This window comes from Athene noctua, chromosome 30 (assembly GCF_965140245.1).
Source record: "Athene noctua chromosome 30, bAthNoc1.hap1.1, whole genome shotgun sequence".
Taxonomy (NCBI): domain Eukaryota; kingdom Metazoa; phylum Chordata; class Aves; order Strigiformes; family Strigidae; genus Athene; species Athene noctua.
The window spans coordinates 897,259-912,303 of NC_134066.1; the positions used below are offsets into that span (position 1 = coordinate 897,259).

General features: G+C 47.8%; 2 protein-coding genes across 3 annotated transcripts; both read right to left on the reverse strand.

Moving 5' to 3' along the window:
- Positions 1 to 264: 264 nt before the first annotated feature.
- Positions 265 to 3,932, reverse strand: LOC141972027 (keratin, type II cytoskeletal 75-like). Its single transcript, XM_074929763.1, has 9 exons — positions 3,441 to 3,932; positions 2,804 to 3,018; positions 2,442 to 2,502; positions 2,227 to 2,322; positions 1,799 to 1,963; positions 1,417 to 1,542; positions 880 to 1,100; positions 582 to 616; positions 265 to 476 (listed from the first exon to the last, which is right to left on the reverse strand). The coding sequence occupies exons 1-9, from the start codon at positions 3,930 to 3,932 to the stop codon at positions 265 to 267; spliced, it is 1,623 nt and encodes a 540-aa protein (XP_074785864.1).
- A 3,522-nt stretch (positions 3,933 to 7,454) lies between these two features.
- On the reverse strand, positions 7,455 to 12,377 carry LOC141971834 (keratin, type II cytoskeletal 75-like). Of its 2 annotated transcripts, XM_074929428.1 has the most exons (10): positions 12,016 to 12,377; positions 11,801 to 11,946; positions 10,556 to 10,770; positions 9,955 to 10,015; positions 9,659 to 9,754; positions 9,247 to 9,411; positions 8,903 to 9,028; positions 8,439 to 8,659; positions 8,131 to 8,162; positions 7,455 to 8,023 (listed from the first exon to the last, which is right to left on the reverse strand). In XM_074929428.1, exons 1-10 carry the CDS (start codon positions 12,278 to 12,280, stop codon positions 7,827 to 7,829), a joined length of 1,524 nt encoding a protein of 507 aa, XP_074785529.1. In that variant the 5' UTR covers positions 12,281 to 12,377; the 3' UTR covers positions 7,455 to 7,826. The 2 variants fall into 2 exon arrangements, with proteins under 2 accessions (XP_074785529.1, XP_074785528.1); XM_074929427.1 differs by having other exon boundaries at positions 11,801 to 12,377.
- Positions 12,378 to 15,045: the final 2,668 nt, after the last annotated feature.

The window sequence follows — 15,045 nt, forward strand, 5'->3', positions numbered from 1 at the left end:
GTCAGCCACTCTTTTCCCCAAGGTCCTATGAAGTAATTGGAATTAAAAGGAGGATGCGACAGAATTAATACCACATGCCTTTTATTAGACAAACACTGGGAAATGAGGATTTCAGAGAGTCAAAGAACAGGAGCATGGCGTGTTTTATATAAATAAGGACAGACAGCTTTGACTTCCAGATCTTTTGCAAGTAACAGGGTAAGGATTGCACACAAGACGAGAGCAAACTCGGCACACGCGAGCTAACGGTGCTGGTGTCTGACTTTAATAACATCTCTTGGTTGAAGAGGTGGTGGAGATGTACTTTATGCTCGAACTGCTTCCACCAACCACACATGACCTGGCTGTGCCTTGTCCACTTCCAGAGCTGAAGCCCATTCCTCCAGCACAGACCCCACCTCCTACACCGCTGCTGCCTCCAAAGCTGACACAGTTTCCAGTTCCATAGCCCGTTCCTACAGGAGTTCTGGTCACAGCTGCAAGAGGAGAACACCCTCTTTAGAGACATCCACAAACAGCGGGCTCTGAGTCGCAGGGAGACAAATGTAGAAGTTGACAAACTGTCTTTAAAAGTTACTTACAGATATTCACTGTGCCGGCACCTTCTCCAGAGAGCCTGTTAGGGAGCAAAGTAAACCAGTGAGAATTCAAGGGGAACCCATGACCAGGAGCTGGTTGAAAAGGCAGGAGAATCTTCTTGGAATATTATTGGTGGAAGTTGGAAAGTTTGCATGAAGGCTACCATCTTCGCAAATACCTCATCTTCCTGGGCTTGCCTTCAAACACCTTTCAGGTCTTCTGAACGTGGGAACTCTACACCCAAGAAGGGTCTTTGACTCCACTGCCCTTCTCGAAATTGGGATACAAAATTGTACCCACCTGCACTCCTCGCCCTCCAGCAGCTTCCTGTAGGTTGCGATCTCAATGTCCAGGGCCAGCTTGACGTTCATCAGCTCCTGGTACTCACGGAGCTGCTGGGCAAGGTCTGTCTTGGCCTTCTGCAGGGCTGTCTCCAGCTCGGCCAGTTTGGCTCTGGCATCCTTGAGGGCCAGCTCCCCGCGCTGCTCAGTATCTGCAATAGCTGTCTGCAAACTGGCGCACTGTGGAGGAGAAGTAGTCATTATGTTCCTTATCTAGAGCATAGACCAGTTCTTTGAACCCTGAGGTCATGTTCTGAGCCAGGTTGTAACCTGGATTTAATCTAACTCCACACCTCTTAACATCATCTTAGTTTTACTCATGTTGCATTGTTACTCTTTGTGGTGTTACAGCACTGAAATAAATGCTGTCATACTCATTCCTTATCCAGCAGAACTCACTGAGATACATTTATTTTTACTCCCTGGAGTTGGCCAGACAATCAAGAAGTCAGACCACAGCAAGAGTTTAGTCTTATGCATTCACACTGCCCTTTACCTGCTTCTTCACACTGTCGATCTCAGACCGCAGTCGCTGGACGTGGCGGTTGAGCTCGGAGATCTCCTGCTTGGTGTTACGGAGGTCGTCCCCGTGCCTGCCTGCTGTAGCCTGCAGCTCTTCGTACTGTCACAGAGAGAGGAACAATCACCCAAGGTAAATTATATTGGGTTTAGAGCCAAGCAGAATGTGGGTATGTGGGTGTTTGCGCTCAGAAGCATGAGTATGTTCTCAATCACAAATTAACACTTCCAACCTTTGTAGGATTATTAAATCTGGAGACATCCCGCGTTATAAAAATCACAGTGGGACCCACCTCCCCATGGGAAACTGGGGGAGGGAGTGTGGTTTTCCCATTACAGAAGCCTTCCTAGGCACTCACCCTGGACTGGTACCAGGACTCGGCCTCCGCCCGGCTCCGGTTGGCGATGTCCTCGTACTGCGCCTTGACCTCTGCGATGATGCTGTCCATGTCCAGGCTGCGGTTGTTGTCCATGGTCAGGATGACAGAGGTGTCGGAGATCTGGGTCTGCATCTGAGACAGTTCCTGCAAAAGCAGCAGGTATTCCAGTGAGTCGCAGGCGTGAGACACGAATGTTGCTCAGAGGAAGGAAACGCCCAAGTTAGAGGGTAGGCCTGGATGGACAAAGTGGTTTTTCCAAGATGGTTTCAGACAGGGTTAAGACAGCGAGTGAAATGGAAAAACATTGAATTATTTAGCGGAGCAGAGTGGAAAATAAACAGTCCTGAGCCTCCAAAGTGGGAAAGAAGGCTGGAAACTGGGAGAAGGATGTAAATGCTGGTGCTTACGGCTTCATAGAGAGCTCTGAGGAAATCAATCTCCTCCATGAGGGAGCCCAGCCTGGCTTGCAGCTCTGTCTTGTTCATGTAGGCAGCATCCACCTCCTAGGCGAGGAAACACATCACAAAAATGAAGTGGTTTTCAGAGAAGCAGAGGAAAAGCTGAAGAACATGTTTCTTGCTGTGCTCGTGCGGAGCTGGGAGGCACAACATCCTGCACCCACCTTCTTCAGGATCACAAATTCATTCTCGACAGCTGTGTGCTTGTTGATCTCTTCTTCATATCTGCAGGATGGAAATGGAGGGTTAGCCTAGCCCTGTACAAAAATTATTTCATATTTTCAGGACCAACCTCTTTTTTTTTTTTTTTTTTTGTATGACTGTACGTACCTTGGTCTCTTAGCCCTATCCCCTTCTGCCTGTGACTTTCAGCCATGGGGAACTGAAGCTGAATATGTCTCGTATTAAACTTAACCTGGGCTTTACTCAGAAGATTATATCAGCAAAAAGGCCTCTTTCCTCATCTAATTGCACAGATGCAAGAGCGAGCTGGCCTCTGTCGCACACCACAAATGGACAGACTTACTTGTTCTTGAAGTCCTCAGCAAGGCTTTGCACCTTGTTCAGCTCCTGTCCCAAGTTCTCCTTGTCTGTCAGCAAGCTGTTCAGCTGTCTCTTCAGGTTGTTGATGTAGGTCTCAAAGAGGGGCTCAATGTTGTTTCTGACTGTTTTGTTCCCCTGTTCTTGCAGAAGGGCCCACTTGGTCTCCAGGACCTTGTTTTGTTGTTCAAGGAATCGGACCTGGATAGAGAAAGGAGGTGTTTCAGAAACGGTGATTTTAGGATGGTTTACCTTAGAGAGGCAAGGTACAATCCTGCAAGGATTCACTTGCTGGAAGTTGGGAGCTCTCAGCCCTTGTGGAACAACTGACAATTTGTACAAACATTGCACATCTGATGTTAACATTCCTGCTCTCTTTGCAGACTCTGCTTCCTTACACCCTATATCACCATTTTCCCCCTGTTGGCTGGTCTCATCTTGGCATTAAGGTAAGGGATGAATGGTCTCAAAACTAGAACCCCTCAGGTTTTATTCCCAGGCTGCTAATGTTAGAAATGGCAGTACAGGGGCAGCAAAGTTGCTGATAAAGATACAACTTGCCCTTGTTTGTACTTCCCCACTGAAGAATCAACACAGCATAACCAAGGAATCCTGTGTCTCACCTTGTCGATGAAGGAGGCAAATTTATTGTTGAGGGTTTGAATCTGATCCTTCTCATCCTTACGGATACTCTGGATGTTGGGGTCAATCTCCAGATTGAGAGGTTTCAGAAGGCTCTGGTTGACTGAGACTTCGTGGATGCCCCCAGCTGGGACAGCAGGGAATCCAGGGCCACCCACACCGCCACCGAACCCAAAGGCACCACCAACTGCACCGCCAAAACCACAGATCACAGGGCCAGCACCAAAACCTGCAGGTCCGTAGAAGCCACCACCTCTTCCAGCTACAGAGATCCTCTTGCATCCCCCAAGGCTGTAGAGGCTCCTGCTTCCAAAACCTCCAACAAATCTTCCATATCCAGGGGCGATACTGCAGCTTCCACCTTGGGATGCAGAGCGTAAGCAGAAGCTGGCGCTGCTGGCGTTTGGGATGAAGGCAGAAGCAGCACTGAAGCCAGTTTTGCTCTGGTTCATTGCAGCGCACTGCCGAGACATGGCAGCTGACGTGGGCAGGGTGAGGGCGGTAGAAAGAATAAAGCAGCGAGGAAGTGGATGGAGGCAGAAAGGTGAAGTTGCGCTCCCCCAGGCTGGGACTGGCCCTTTTATACCCTTACCAGCTGGGGATGGGTCTGGCGTGGTGCTCATCTTACTGATTATCTGGGCTCGGCACACCCAGCAGCAAAGCAGACAGTGAGTTCACCGTGAGCACAAGCACTCACAAAGTGCAGAAGTTGCATTTTTTTTGTGACAGTCATGATCTGGCTGTTGAAATATCTGAAAAAAACACTAAATACTGCCTGCTCAACTCTTGTTCGCAGCCATCCTTTTCCCACTCCCTCCTTTCACCTCTGCAGTCAATGGTTCCCCTCGTTGGGCAAGCGCTCACTCATCTCTATTTCATGGGTGAATCAATCCCTCTGTTGCGTAAAGGCACATTATTTCACGGTGCAGTGGTCCGAGATCTGAGAAATCTGTTATTGTGGGTCTGTGTTTTCCTGCTGCTGTGGTTTTGAGTAAACCCCAGCGGGGCATCAGCACCTCAGGCCCCGACTTGTCAGAAATTCTGGACTCTTGTTCTCAGGTCCAAACAAGAGTCATTTAAAGCAGAACTGATACAGAAGGGAGAAAGAAGTGATGGAGGGAAAGCCAGAGTGGTGATGGGTCATTAGTGGAAGTCTGGGACCATCAGCTATCAAAAACCAGCTGGGGAGTGGGAAGGACATGGAGGGTAATTTTATGAATGGCATTTTCAGACCTTTTCTTTCTATGAAAAGTGTCTACGCTTCATCCTGATTCAGACTGACAAGAAATGATGAAATATCAGAATATGACCGGTCTGTGACGACACAAAACCTGAGTTGGCAATTTCTCAGGGCTTCACCTTCACATATTTTTGGGCTGTTTCCTGACTCATGGGGTGACCTTGTCTCTACACGGTGTGAAGCCTGTTCCCAGGCTGCCCTCCCCGTGTCTGTTGTCTTCCCCCTCTGATATCTCTTACTCACAGGGAAATTCAGTGCCTGGGCTCAAGGCTTACAGCATTGTTCTCAGACAACTCCCTTATTCCGCGTAGCACCCAGGAAGAGACAAATAGTGCTTTTCTCTAGTGAAAGACACATGGTGTCTTGTCTCGCTCGGTGCGTGCTGTGTGGCAGCACCTGTGGGCACTCGTCCTAGAGCAGGCACGATGCTCAAAAGTCACTCCCAGCATCTAGTCTGAGTGCCCAGGGATGGACACGCTTCTCTCGGACCCTGCAGCCCTTCGGTTTGCCAAGGTACGTCTCTCTCGGGGATGCCTGCTCTAGGACGAGTGCCCACCTACTCATCAGAGGAGGGAGGTAGCAGCCCACCTGCAGAGTGTTGCTGGGAAGTCATAGCTTTCCCCAGCCATTAAAAAGACACGAGCAGGCACCGGGGCATGGAGCAGGTGTTTGCAGATGCATCTTTCAAGTGTGCACTTGTGCTTGCCATTTCACATGTGGAAGCCAGGCAGTCAAGTGAGTTTGACCAGGAGGTCCCAGGAGGGTAATGTGGAGATGCCTACCATCTCTTTTTGACGTTCAGCCATGCTTTTTTTTTTTGCTTTTTTTTTTTTTTTCTATTTTATTCTCTAGTCAATAATGTTTCCATTACACACCTTGGAACAAAATTAAAATAGCTGTTCTGGGAGTGTTTCAGCTACTGTACGTTACAACAAGCAGCAGTTTTTAAGAGAGCGGAGCTTCTGTGACTAAGCTACTGACTGTCTTAAAAAACTCTGTAAAAACGTTATGGGTAGCAATTAGCAATCAGTTCCCTCCATGCATTGCAAATTCAAGCCCCTGAGTGCAAGCAGCACTTCATTTTATTGTGACTAACGTTTTAATCTGGGCTGTGCTAGAATTAATGAGGGCTGTCCTCTCCCACTGAAATATGAGCCCCAGGTCATCGCTACGTCTGTTTAACTTGACCAAGCAGGGCTGGATGCAGAAGGTCACATACATGGTGACCAGAGCCAGGACAGCTGTACATTGGTCATGTATCCAGAGGTGCAAACCTTTGCCGGTGTGGTTTTGTATCTTTCTTAAAAAGGAATGCCCTGGGAGAACAAATATTCAGGCCCCAGCCTCTCCCGTGCTCGATGAAGGGCCTCATCCTCTCTGTGTTGATGCAATGGATGGTGCCCGTCTGGCGTGCCTCTTGCCTAGATACATTCTTCCTCTTTGGTTGGAGAGTGTGTCCAGGCAGCAGTGAGGAAACCATTACTTGACCTTGCCTGGGCTGCTGCTCAGCGTGAGGCGATTGCTCCTTCCCAGGAGGCTGCTGTACTCAGGAGGGAGTATTCGGGAGGGAGAGGTGGTGGAGCAGGAGTGGAGAGCTGCAGCAGAGCTGTCACCGAGCCTGCACGTTTTGGGGAAGGAGATTTCCAGAGGGGTGCAGAGAGGAACGTGCAGAGTTCACAGGATCCTGGAAAATTATGGGAAGCTGCTGGTCTCTGCGTCATTCAAGCCAATTCCCCTCTATTTGCCCACCATTCTGAGTATTTTCCTAAGAGTTCTTCTCTACCCATTACTTGAACTTATTGAAATACATGGGGTGAGGGTTGGGACTTTTTTCCTAATCACACCTATTTGTTCAGTTGATGTTCCAGCACAGAGATCTGTCACTCTGTAGCATTCAGCCAGGTGATGCTCTGCTTTTACTTCTCAATTAATTTCTCCCAATTAGTCAGAACCACATCTAGAGTTGCCACACCTCCTCTGGCTTTTCTTCACCCTCTCAAAACAAGATCTTGTCTCCAATGTGTTCTAGAAACGTGAAGAAACTTTGGCTCTTGACAACTTTTACTTTCCAGCAGGTTTCCCATTGGATATTTTTTATAGCTGTTGCGTGAGCGACATCTAATTAAACACAGCACGTGAATGCGTATGGACCAGATCCTCCACCTGCTGATAGTCAAAGTGGAGGGAACATCAGCATCAAGACCCAAGATAAACACCTAAACCAGTGTGGCCAGTGCTCTGAACAGCAAGGGAGCTCTTTCAACCTGCTCAGGCAGATGTTTGCACCGCTGGCACCTACACCGAGGTGAGACAGCTCACGGTAAAAGGGGTTTTGAGATGGACTGATATACTTGCGGGTGGTTGCTCTGACTCCCCTAGTAATTAGTTCCCTATTGTTAGAAGTTTATGCAGGTACATCACACGCTTGGCACTGCCCTTTGTACCCCCTGGGAGCCAGGCTGCTGGATGTTGTATTGCCTGGAAGCTGCACAGTAAATGAATCTTAGACCTTTTCCCCTGTGCCCGGCTCTTGCCTTGGCGTGCCCTGTGTTTAGCTCCCAGGTGTTTTACTTGCACAGTGGGGAGAACATTGAAATCAACGGCAAACCTCCCTTTGGTGCTACGCTGTGCTTGTGTGTTTTGGCTGCTAAGGGAGAGATTCAGGAAATGTGAATGACGAGCGAAAATCTGAGCCTTTAACTGGGCAGGGCCCTAGGAAAAGTGCTTGTTATCTGCATTTGCATTTGCTGTTCCATGTCTTTAATTAAAAGGTCCACAAAATAGAATAAATTACATATGCATTTTTATTAGACAAACACCAGAAAGTGAAGAGAGACAAACAGTCATGGGACACATTTTATATACAAAATCCGGCCAAAAAATGCTGAGCTGTAACAAGCAAGTTGCAAATTTAAAACAGTTAAAACAGTTGGACTCACATTCAATAGCAGAGCCCTACACGACGCGTGCGAGACAACACAGCGGAGGGAGAGTTCCTAAAGTGAGGCTCCTGTGCGACAAGACATAGGGTTTGGGTGGCCCTCGTTCTGTTGACCCCAACTATGCTTTAGTAAAGGACCAGCATTAAGGTGTTTTCTGGCGAGTGAAGGGGTCTGAAAGGAAACATTTAGCTTCTGTAACTTCTTCTGGTGGAGGAGGTTGAGACAAACTTCACACTGGAGCTGCTGCCGCCTCCGAGGGTGGTGCTGGTGACCCCAGGACCGCTTCCACAGCTGAAGCTGTTCCCCATGTTGCAGATTCCCCCTCCCATGCTGAGGTTGCTTCCTCCTCCGTATCCTGTTCCCACCGTTGTTCTGGTCACAGCTGCAGGAAGGAGAAGGAAAAGCTTTCAGTTTCTCTGGGCATTGCTTCTTGGTGCAGAGACACACTGTTGCTTAAATAAGGTAATGGCATATATTTGAGAGACTTACAGATATTCACTGGGACGCCATCTCCAGCCAGCCTGTTAGGGGACAGATAGAACAAGGTAAGAGGATAAGAATTCTGTTGATAGTGGGGGGAAAAAAAAATAGGGTACATTTCCTAGAGACCTTTTGGGATAAAAATAAAAACTTGGCGTAAGTTGGGGATCCTTCCCGCAATGTTATTTCCTTTAGCTAGGATAATCTCTCTCCCTCCCTAATGCCCAGTTTGGCATTTCAAAAATGCCGAGCGTCTCCAGCGCTCGCATTGCTTTGCTACTCCAACATCAGGACTAGAAGGTTTGTCTCTCACCCACCTGCACTCCTCGCCCTCCAGCAGCTTCCTGTAGGTCGCGATCTCGATGTCCAGGGCCAGCTTGACGTTCATCAGCTCCTGGTACTCGCGGAGCTGCCGGGCCAGGTCAGCCTTGGCCTGTTGCAGAGCATCTTCTAGCTCGGCCAGTTTGGCCTTGGCATCTTTAAGGGCCAGCTCCCCACGCTCCTCGGCGTCCGCAATGGCCGCTTTCAGATTTGCGCACTGCAGAAGAGAAACTCCCACTCAGATTCCCCGTACAAGACCCAGACTGGATCTTTATCTACCCTGAAATAATAAGGTCTTATTCCAGCACCATCAGTTTTACCATTTTTAGTGACAGTTCTCCTTTGGAAAGAAAAAGGATCAAACTGAGCAGAAGTTCTCTAGGTTGCCTCTGTTTTCCTTCCTCTCTGTTGCAAGTCAGGGGGTAAAATGATTAAAAGTGTGGGGTTTGCTGCTTTTTACCTGCTTCTTCACACTGTCGATCTCAGACCGCAGTCGCTGGACGTGGCGGTTGAGCTCGGAGATCTCCTGCTTGGTGTTACGGAGGTCGTCCCCGTGCCTGCCTGCTGTAGCCTGCAGCTCTTCGTACTGTCACAGAGAGAGGAACAATCACCCAAGGTAAAATCCATCGGTTTTGGAGTAACCCAGGTGCCTGAAGGCATGGGTCCCTCCTCAAGCCCAGACTAGCAGCTGGAGCGCTGCTGTGCAAGATACAGTACTCTAGAAGGATTTCTTGGAAGAGTTGGTCTTTATCTGTTCAAGACAAGACATGAAGATAACAGCACGGAAACCCCCAGTTTCTTCACCTTGGTTTGGTACCAGGACTCTGCTTCAGCCCGGCTCCGGTTGGCGATGTCCTCGTACTGCGCCTTGACCTCCGAGATGATGCTGTCCAGGTCCAGGTTTCGGTTGTTGTCCATGGTGAGAACGACAGAGGTGTCGGAGATCTGGGTCTGCATCTGAGAGAGCTCCTGCGAAGTGCACAGGGGATTAGGTGAGCTAATTCACTTAGAGATGCCTTTTCATCCTTTCAGATGAGCGTGCAGACCTGGGAGAGGCTACAGATTGTTATCTAAACAGCTAAATCCGTTGGTGTAACTCTAAACAGGTAAAGGATTTAGCATCTCCCCGGGGAAGAAATTACAGGCTTTCAGAGAAAAGGAGGGAGGGGGGCTCTTAGCTGAGGGTTGAAATGTCTTGGGAGGTGGTTGTACTCACTGCTTCATAGAGGGCTCTCAGGAAATTAATTTCTTCAGTCAGCGCATCTACCTTGGCTTGTAGTTCCACCTTGTTCATATAGGCAGCATCTACATCCTGGAGGATGAGAGATTTAGGTAATGTGTTTTAAACTCTAATTAACAAGTCAGGAACACGCGTATCTCTGCAATAACAGTCCCGGGGAAGAAACTGTAAAAAAAAAAGCTTTTGGAATATGGATGGACGGATTTGTGAATTAATAGGCGATTAGAGTTCTACAAGTAGTCATCGGATGGTGTTCTGTAATTTGGTCTCACCTTCTTGAGTGTCACAAATTCATTCTCTGCAACTGTGCGCCTGTTGATTTCATCTTCATACCTAATGGAGGGAAGCAGAAGGAGCATTTGTTTAGGCAAGTAACAGATGGAGGTGATTTTGGTTTGCTGGAATGAACTTCCTTAAGAGCATTTTGCATACAATGTTCTTTTCTCCTACAGAGCATCTGAATAAGAGACCATGAGCATGTTCCTAGGCTAAACTAGTTAAAACAAGTACATCAAAAAAATTTTAAAGAATCTATTCTTTTTTTCCTATTTCTGGCCATTAGTCATACTCCTTCTGCCCGTCTTACGCAAATTAAGCATGCTGTCCTGAAACTCTCTAGACCTACCATGTAATTTTTTTCTCTCAGTCGGTAATTTAGTTAATAAGTCTTTGATCATATTCTAAATTATTCCCTAAATGTTTGTGTATTTGGATCTGTTACTCCGTTACCGTTTATCCTGAGAAAATGTCACTGCCTTCACTGTCAGGAGCTGTGTCTCGGACTCGCCTGGATCCCCCAGTTGGCTTAAGGGTGTTGAATGGAGAAAGGCTGCACCTACCTAGGTAAGTGGACCACTAACTCGATAGACTTACTTCTTCTTGAAGTCCTCAACCAGGTACTGCGTGTTGACCAGCTCTCCCTCCAGCCTTCCCTTGTCGCTCAGCAGATTGTTCAGCTGCATCCTGAGGTTGTTGATGTAAGTCTCAAAAAGCGGCTCCAGGTTGTTCCTAACTGTTTTCATCCCCTGCTCCTGAAGCAGGCTCCACTTGGTTTCCAGCACTTTATTTTGTTGCTCAAGGAATCGGACCTGCAAGCAGAAATATCCTGAAGATGTTTTGAAAGAGCAGAGATTATGGAGAGATTTCCGTGCAAAAGTGGGAGCTCAGTACTAGCTGAGGCAGTGAAGCTCTTCCCAGCTGGCTTTCACAGCCAATTCTCATCTGTTAGAAGAAGGGATTTGCTATTTAACTGCACGGACCCTGCTCAGTATTGTGAACAAGCTCTGGAATGATTACTGATTTTCTTGCAGCAGGCTTCCCCTTCATTGCTTTGCTAAATCAGGACAAGGTGCATGCATTTCCTGTGAGGAGTGCATGTAAAACCAGCTAAGGAACAAAACAGGGTTTGCACTCATTAAGAAAACAACAGTAAGGTCTCATTTCTCCTTCCCTTCAATATAGCTCCCCCACCCCATAAAAACTCAAAAAAAAAAAAAAAAAAAAGTAGTATTTTCCTTGAAACCAAAGAGGAGCTGCTCAGCCAGAGCAGAAATCAAGCAGATGCTTCTGTGCACTTAATAGAGTTAACAAGGAAATGAAGTGGACAGACAGTGTCAGATTAGATTTTGCTATTTTGAACTAACAGTCCAAACACGCCGGTACTGTTGCAGTGATGAGCTTTAAATGCCTTTGAGGAAATTCAGGCAATGAGATGCTTACTTCTCCCTAGTGCCAATTCATGGGATTCCTTTCTTGGCCATTTTAGATGGGTTGTTTGCATTTCAATTTAACCGTCTACAAAACTGTTATCAAGGCTACTATAGTACTCAACGGAGAGAGCCCAACATCTCCAGAAGGATGGGATTGTCTTCTAGAGCTCGCTCTCTCCACTGCCTATGAGATGTCAGGCAGCAAATGAGGAACTCGAATACTGGATGATTAATTCATAGCAGCCACTATGTAGCAGGTACCATTCCCTAGAGTTTCCTGGGACTGGGCATCTTCCAGTCTCATTCCTCACTTCATTCTTGATCAGCTTATGGGTTTATAGAGCAGCTAAGAAAATTGATTCCATCAAAAAAAATCAGCAGAAGATATTTAGGGAAGCTCTTGTCTCACCTTGTCAATGAAGGAGGCAAATTTGTTGTTGAGGGTTTTGATCTGCTCCTTCTCCTCCTTTCGGATCCTTTGGATGCTGGGGTCAATCTCCAAGTTAAGAGGTTTCAGAAGGCTCTGGTTGACGGAGACTTCGTGGATGCCCCCAGCTGGGAATCCAGGGCCACCCATGCCACCACCAAACGCACCATATCCAAAGCCACCACCGTACACGCTACCAACGCCACCACCAAAACCTGCGGATCCATAGAAGCTACCACCCCTTCCAGCCACAGAGATCCTCTTGCATCCACCAACATTGTAGAGGCTCTTGCTTCCAAAGCCACCACCAACCCTAGCAAACCCGCTGCCAGCATTGCAGTTTCCGACCCGGGTGACAGAGCACGAGCTGAAGCTGGAGCGGCAGGTGTTTGGGATGATGGCCGAAGCAGCGCTGAAGCCACTTCTTCCCCTCTGAATCCTCACGGTGGACTGGCGAGACATTGCTGGCTTTTGGATTGGGATGGATGCTACAGCAAGAATAAAGGAGCAAAGGTGCTGGCCTGGAGCAAGGAGTAGGAGGGAAAGGAGAAAGATGAACCTGTGCTCTCCACGGGCTGAGGAGAGCCCTTTTATGCATGTATGAGACTGGGATGGGTTTGATGAGGTGGATCATCTTTCTGATTAATTAGGCTTGGCATGTCCAACAGCATTCTGGAGAGTGAACTCACTCCGCACACACGCCCTTCTGAAATAATATAGCCAGGTTCTGAGCAACAGTGGTATTGTTTGGGAATAACTGTCGCCTTCTGCCCTCTTTGTAGACAGCCAGACTCTTTGCCATATCAAAGCGTTTGAAAGTTGCAATGAGTCACCTTGGGCACAGGGAGGAAAACACCGTTCAAAATGCCTGTCACTCAACGCCTCTCTCATTGGAAAACTTCATCCCTTGGGATTGCTTTCACCCCTTTTCTGTTCACAGGCAGGGCTTTGAAGAGTTACAGTCCCTTGTGCTTTAGGAAGGGGGTCTGTGGTGGGCAGAGCAGGGCTCTGCAGTGAATCGTTCTGTCCTGGGGTTTGGTGACGTGTGCTGCATGGTCCCCTCCATGCCACCACAGTATACCTGCCGAAAAAGTTTTGCTTCCATCCCTGTAAAGGCTCAGCTTCCAAAGATCCTGCTTCTGCAGACTTATTCCTCTGTCACTAAAAAAAAAAAAAAAAAAAAAAGGGATGAAAATGAAAATGAAAATGAGATGTTTTGACAAGGTCTTTTGTTCATGTGCAGATTCTGACAGCTGCCATCGAGCTCCATAGTCGGCTTTGAAGATTTGGACGTTTTAGCAGGATGGAAACAAACAAACAAACCAACCAAAAGAAAAGAAAAGAAAAGAAAAAAGAGGAGGAAAGGTTGTGGGAATGGGGACTGCTTTGAATCCACTGGCTCTATGGAAATTGAGTGCTCCGGGGCTGTTCCCAACTTGCAGTTTATAAACACCATGTAGTTTCCCGAAGGTTTAATCAGCTTTTTCAGCACTGCACATCTGAAAGTGCGATCCTGCCTGCTTGAATCCACTGGGAAAGTGCTCTACAGGATTCCCCCTGCCCAGATCCACAGCAATCTGGACACAGTAAGATATCCTGGATCTTTCCTTTCTCAGGTACCAAATGCAGCCCTTTGCTTTGCATTTAGCATGGCAGGCAGCTTGAGCAACAAGTCAAATAGAAAAATGTGAAAAATAATTCATTTTGGGTGACAGTGAGTGTTTCTGGCCCTCATTGTGTTTCAGGTTGTTCAGGAAAAGATGACTCATATATAATTTATTTATACAAGAGGGTGAACTTGCAAAGCATCCCCCCCCCCCGCCGCCCCGAACAGCTTCCTCTTGTGTTTTCTGCGAGTCCGAGCAGCTGCTGGCGGCCGTACAGGAATAACGTAATATTGAGGAATCACCACGGCTGAGGGGTGTTGTGCTTCCATCTGCCCCCGTCTTGCAGGGTAGCTGGGTGAAGGAAACACCCAGAAACACTTTGTGTCCCCGTTGTTTCCCCAGCTGCAGTTGAGTTTTTAAAAGAAGGGGGGAATAAATAGCAATTGTTCGTTTATTTTGGTGTCTATTGCAAGACTGAGCTTTTATTGTAAAGAAGAGCTAAAACTTGCAATTTTTGCCCATCAGGGCTCTATCGTTGGGTCTGACTGTCTGCACGTCTGCACCCGCTGGAAGTAAATGGATTGCAACCAACAGCTCTGCATCCCAAAGGCCGTGGATTATTGATCAGCCTTAGGGTTTTACCCACCCAATTGGCAAGTGTCATGACTTCAGTGCACAAGATTGATTCCCCCCCCTACACCCCCTCAGTGTGCTTAATTCGTATTAGATGCGAGTGCCAGATAGCAAGATACTCAGAGGCAGATGCAAGTTGCCAGCCTCCTTAAACGCCCATGGCTCCTTTGGGACTTGCTCTCTCGGGTGCTATCCATCGCCCGTAACTCTGACTATCTGACAGCTTCTCTGTATTCTCGTGCAGTCAGTGGGGTTGACCACCAAATGGCAGATTCTCCATTCCACAGTAGATGGTCGGAGAGGCCCCTGACGATGGCTTTCCACCTTCACCAACACTACGTGGGTAGACCAGATGGCTGACTCAGGGTGTGCAGAGTTAGCCAGGCTGAAACCCACCCTTGGTTACTAACAGCGTGATGCGTCAGTACTTTCCTTTTTCCCCTCAGGCTCCTTTTACATATGAAACTTGTCTTTTTTGGCCAAAGAATACGCCAACTGCGTTGGTGTCCATTGTTAATAATAGTAATAATACAGCTCCTCCAACCAAGTAAAAAGAAATTAATTTCTTTCCATTTCACATTTGCACTAGGGTGGAGGTGATGCGGTTGTCACTCATCTGGAAGGAATTTGAGAGGTAATTACAAAAGGCAGAACTGTGAGCACAAGGAGCTGTAGCTACAGGTTTGGGGTATGGGGTGATGGCAGGGGGGCCCCCACCCTGCTCTGTTGATGAAACACAGGGTTTCCAGGTAGCTCCTGGGGGAGTGTCTCCCATGCACCCTGCAGCTCCAGGCATGTAATTGCTGCTCTAATGCAGATAGCTTGCTCTGATACGGACTTTTTCTCCTCCACCAGAGGATCATGCTTGTGCTCACTCAAGCTGCCCTGTAGTTCTTCCTCCTAATCAAACAAAGGGAACTCTGTTCAGGCAGGTCCCACCGTGTGAGATCCCTTGCGACGTAGCAGAGGCCGTCTGCAAGGTTGAGC

Excerpts from the sequence above, each read along its gene's own strand:
- LOC141971834 (XM_074929427.1), bottom strand. The coding sequence starts at position 12,280 with ATGTCTCGCCAGTCCACCGTGAGGATTCAGAGGGGAAGAAGTGGCTTC. Across the intron at positions 9,755-9,954 it reads AATTTGTGACACTCAAGAAG|GATGTAGATGCTGCCTATAT; the intron begins GTGAGACCAAAT and ends CTCATCCTCCAG. Across the intron at positions 9,029-9,246 it reads AGTCCTGGTACCAAACCAAG|TACGAAGAGCTGCAGGCTAC; the intron begins GTGAAGAAACTG and ends TCTCTGTGACAG.
- LOC141972027 (XM_074929763.1), bottom strand. The coding sequence starts at position 3,932 with ATGTCTCGGCAGTGCGCTGCAATGAACCAGAGCAAAACTGGCTTCAGT. Across the intron at positions 2,503-2,803 it reads GCTGAGGACTTCAAGAACAA|ATATGAAGAAGAGATCAACA; the intron begins GTAAGTCTGTCC and ends TCCATCCTGCAG. Across the intron at positions 1,964-2,226 it reads TCAGAGCTCTCTATGAAGCC|GAACTGTCTCAGATGCAGAC; the intron begins GTAAGCACCAGC and ends CTGCTTTTGCAG.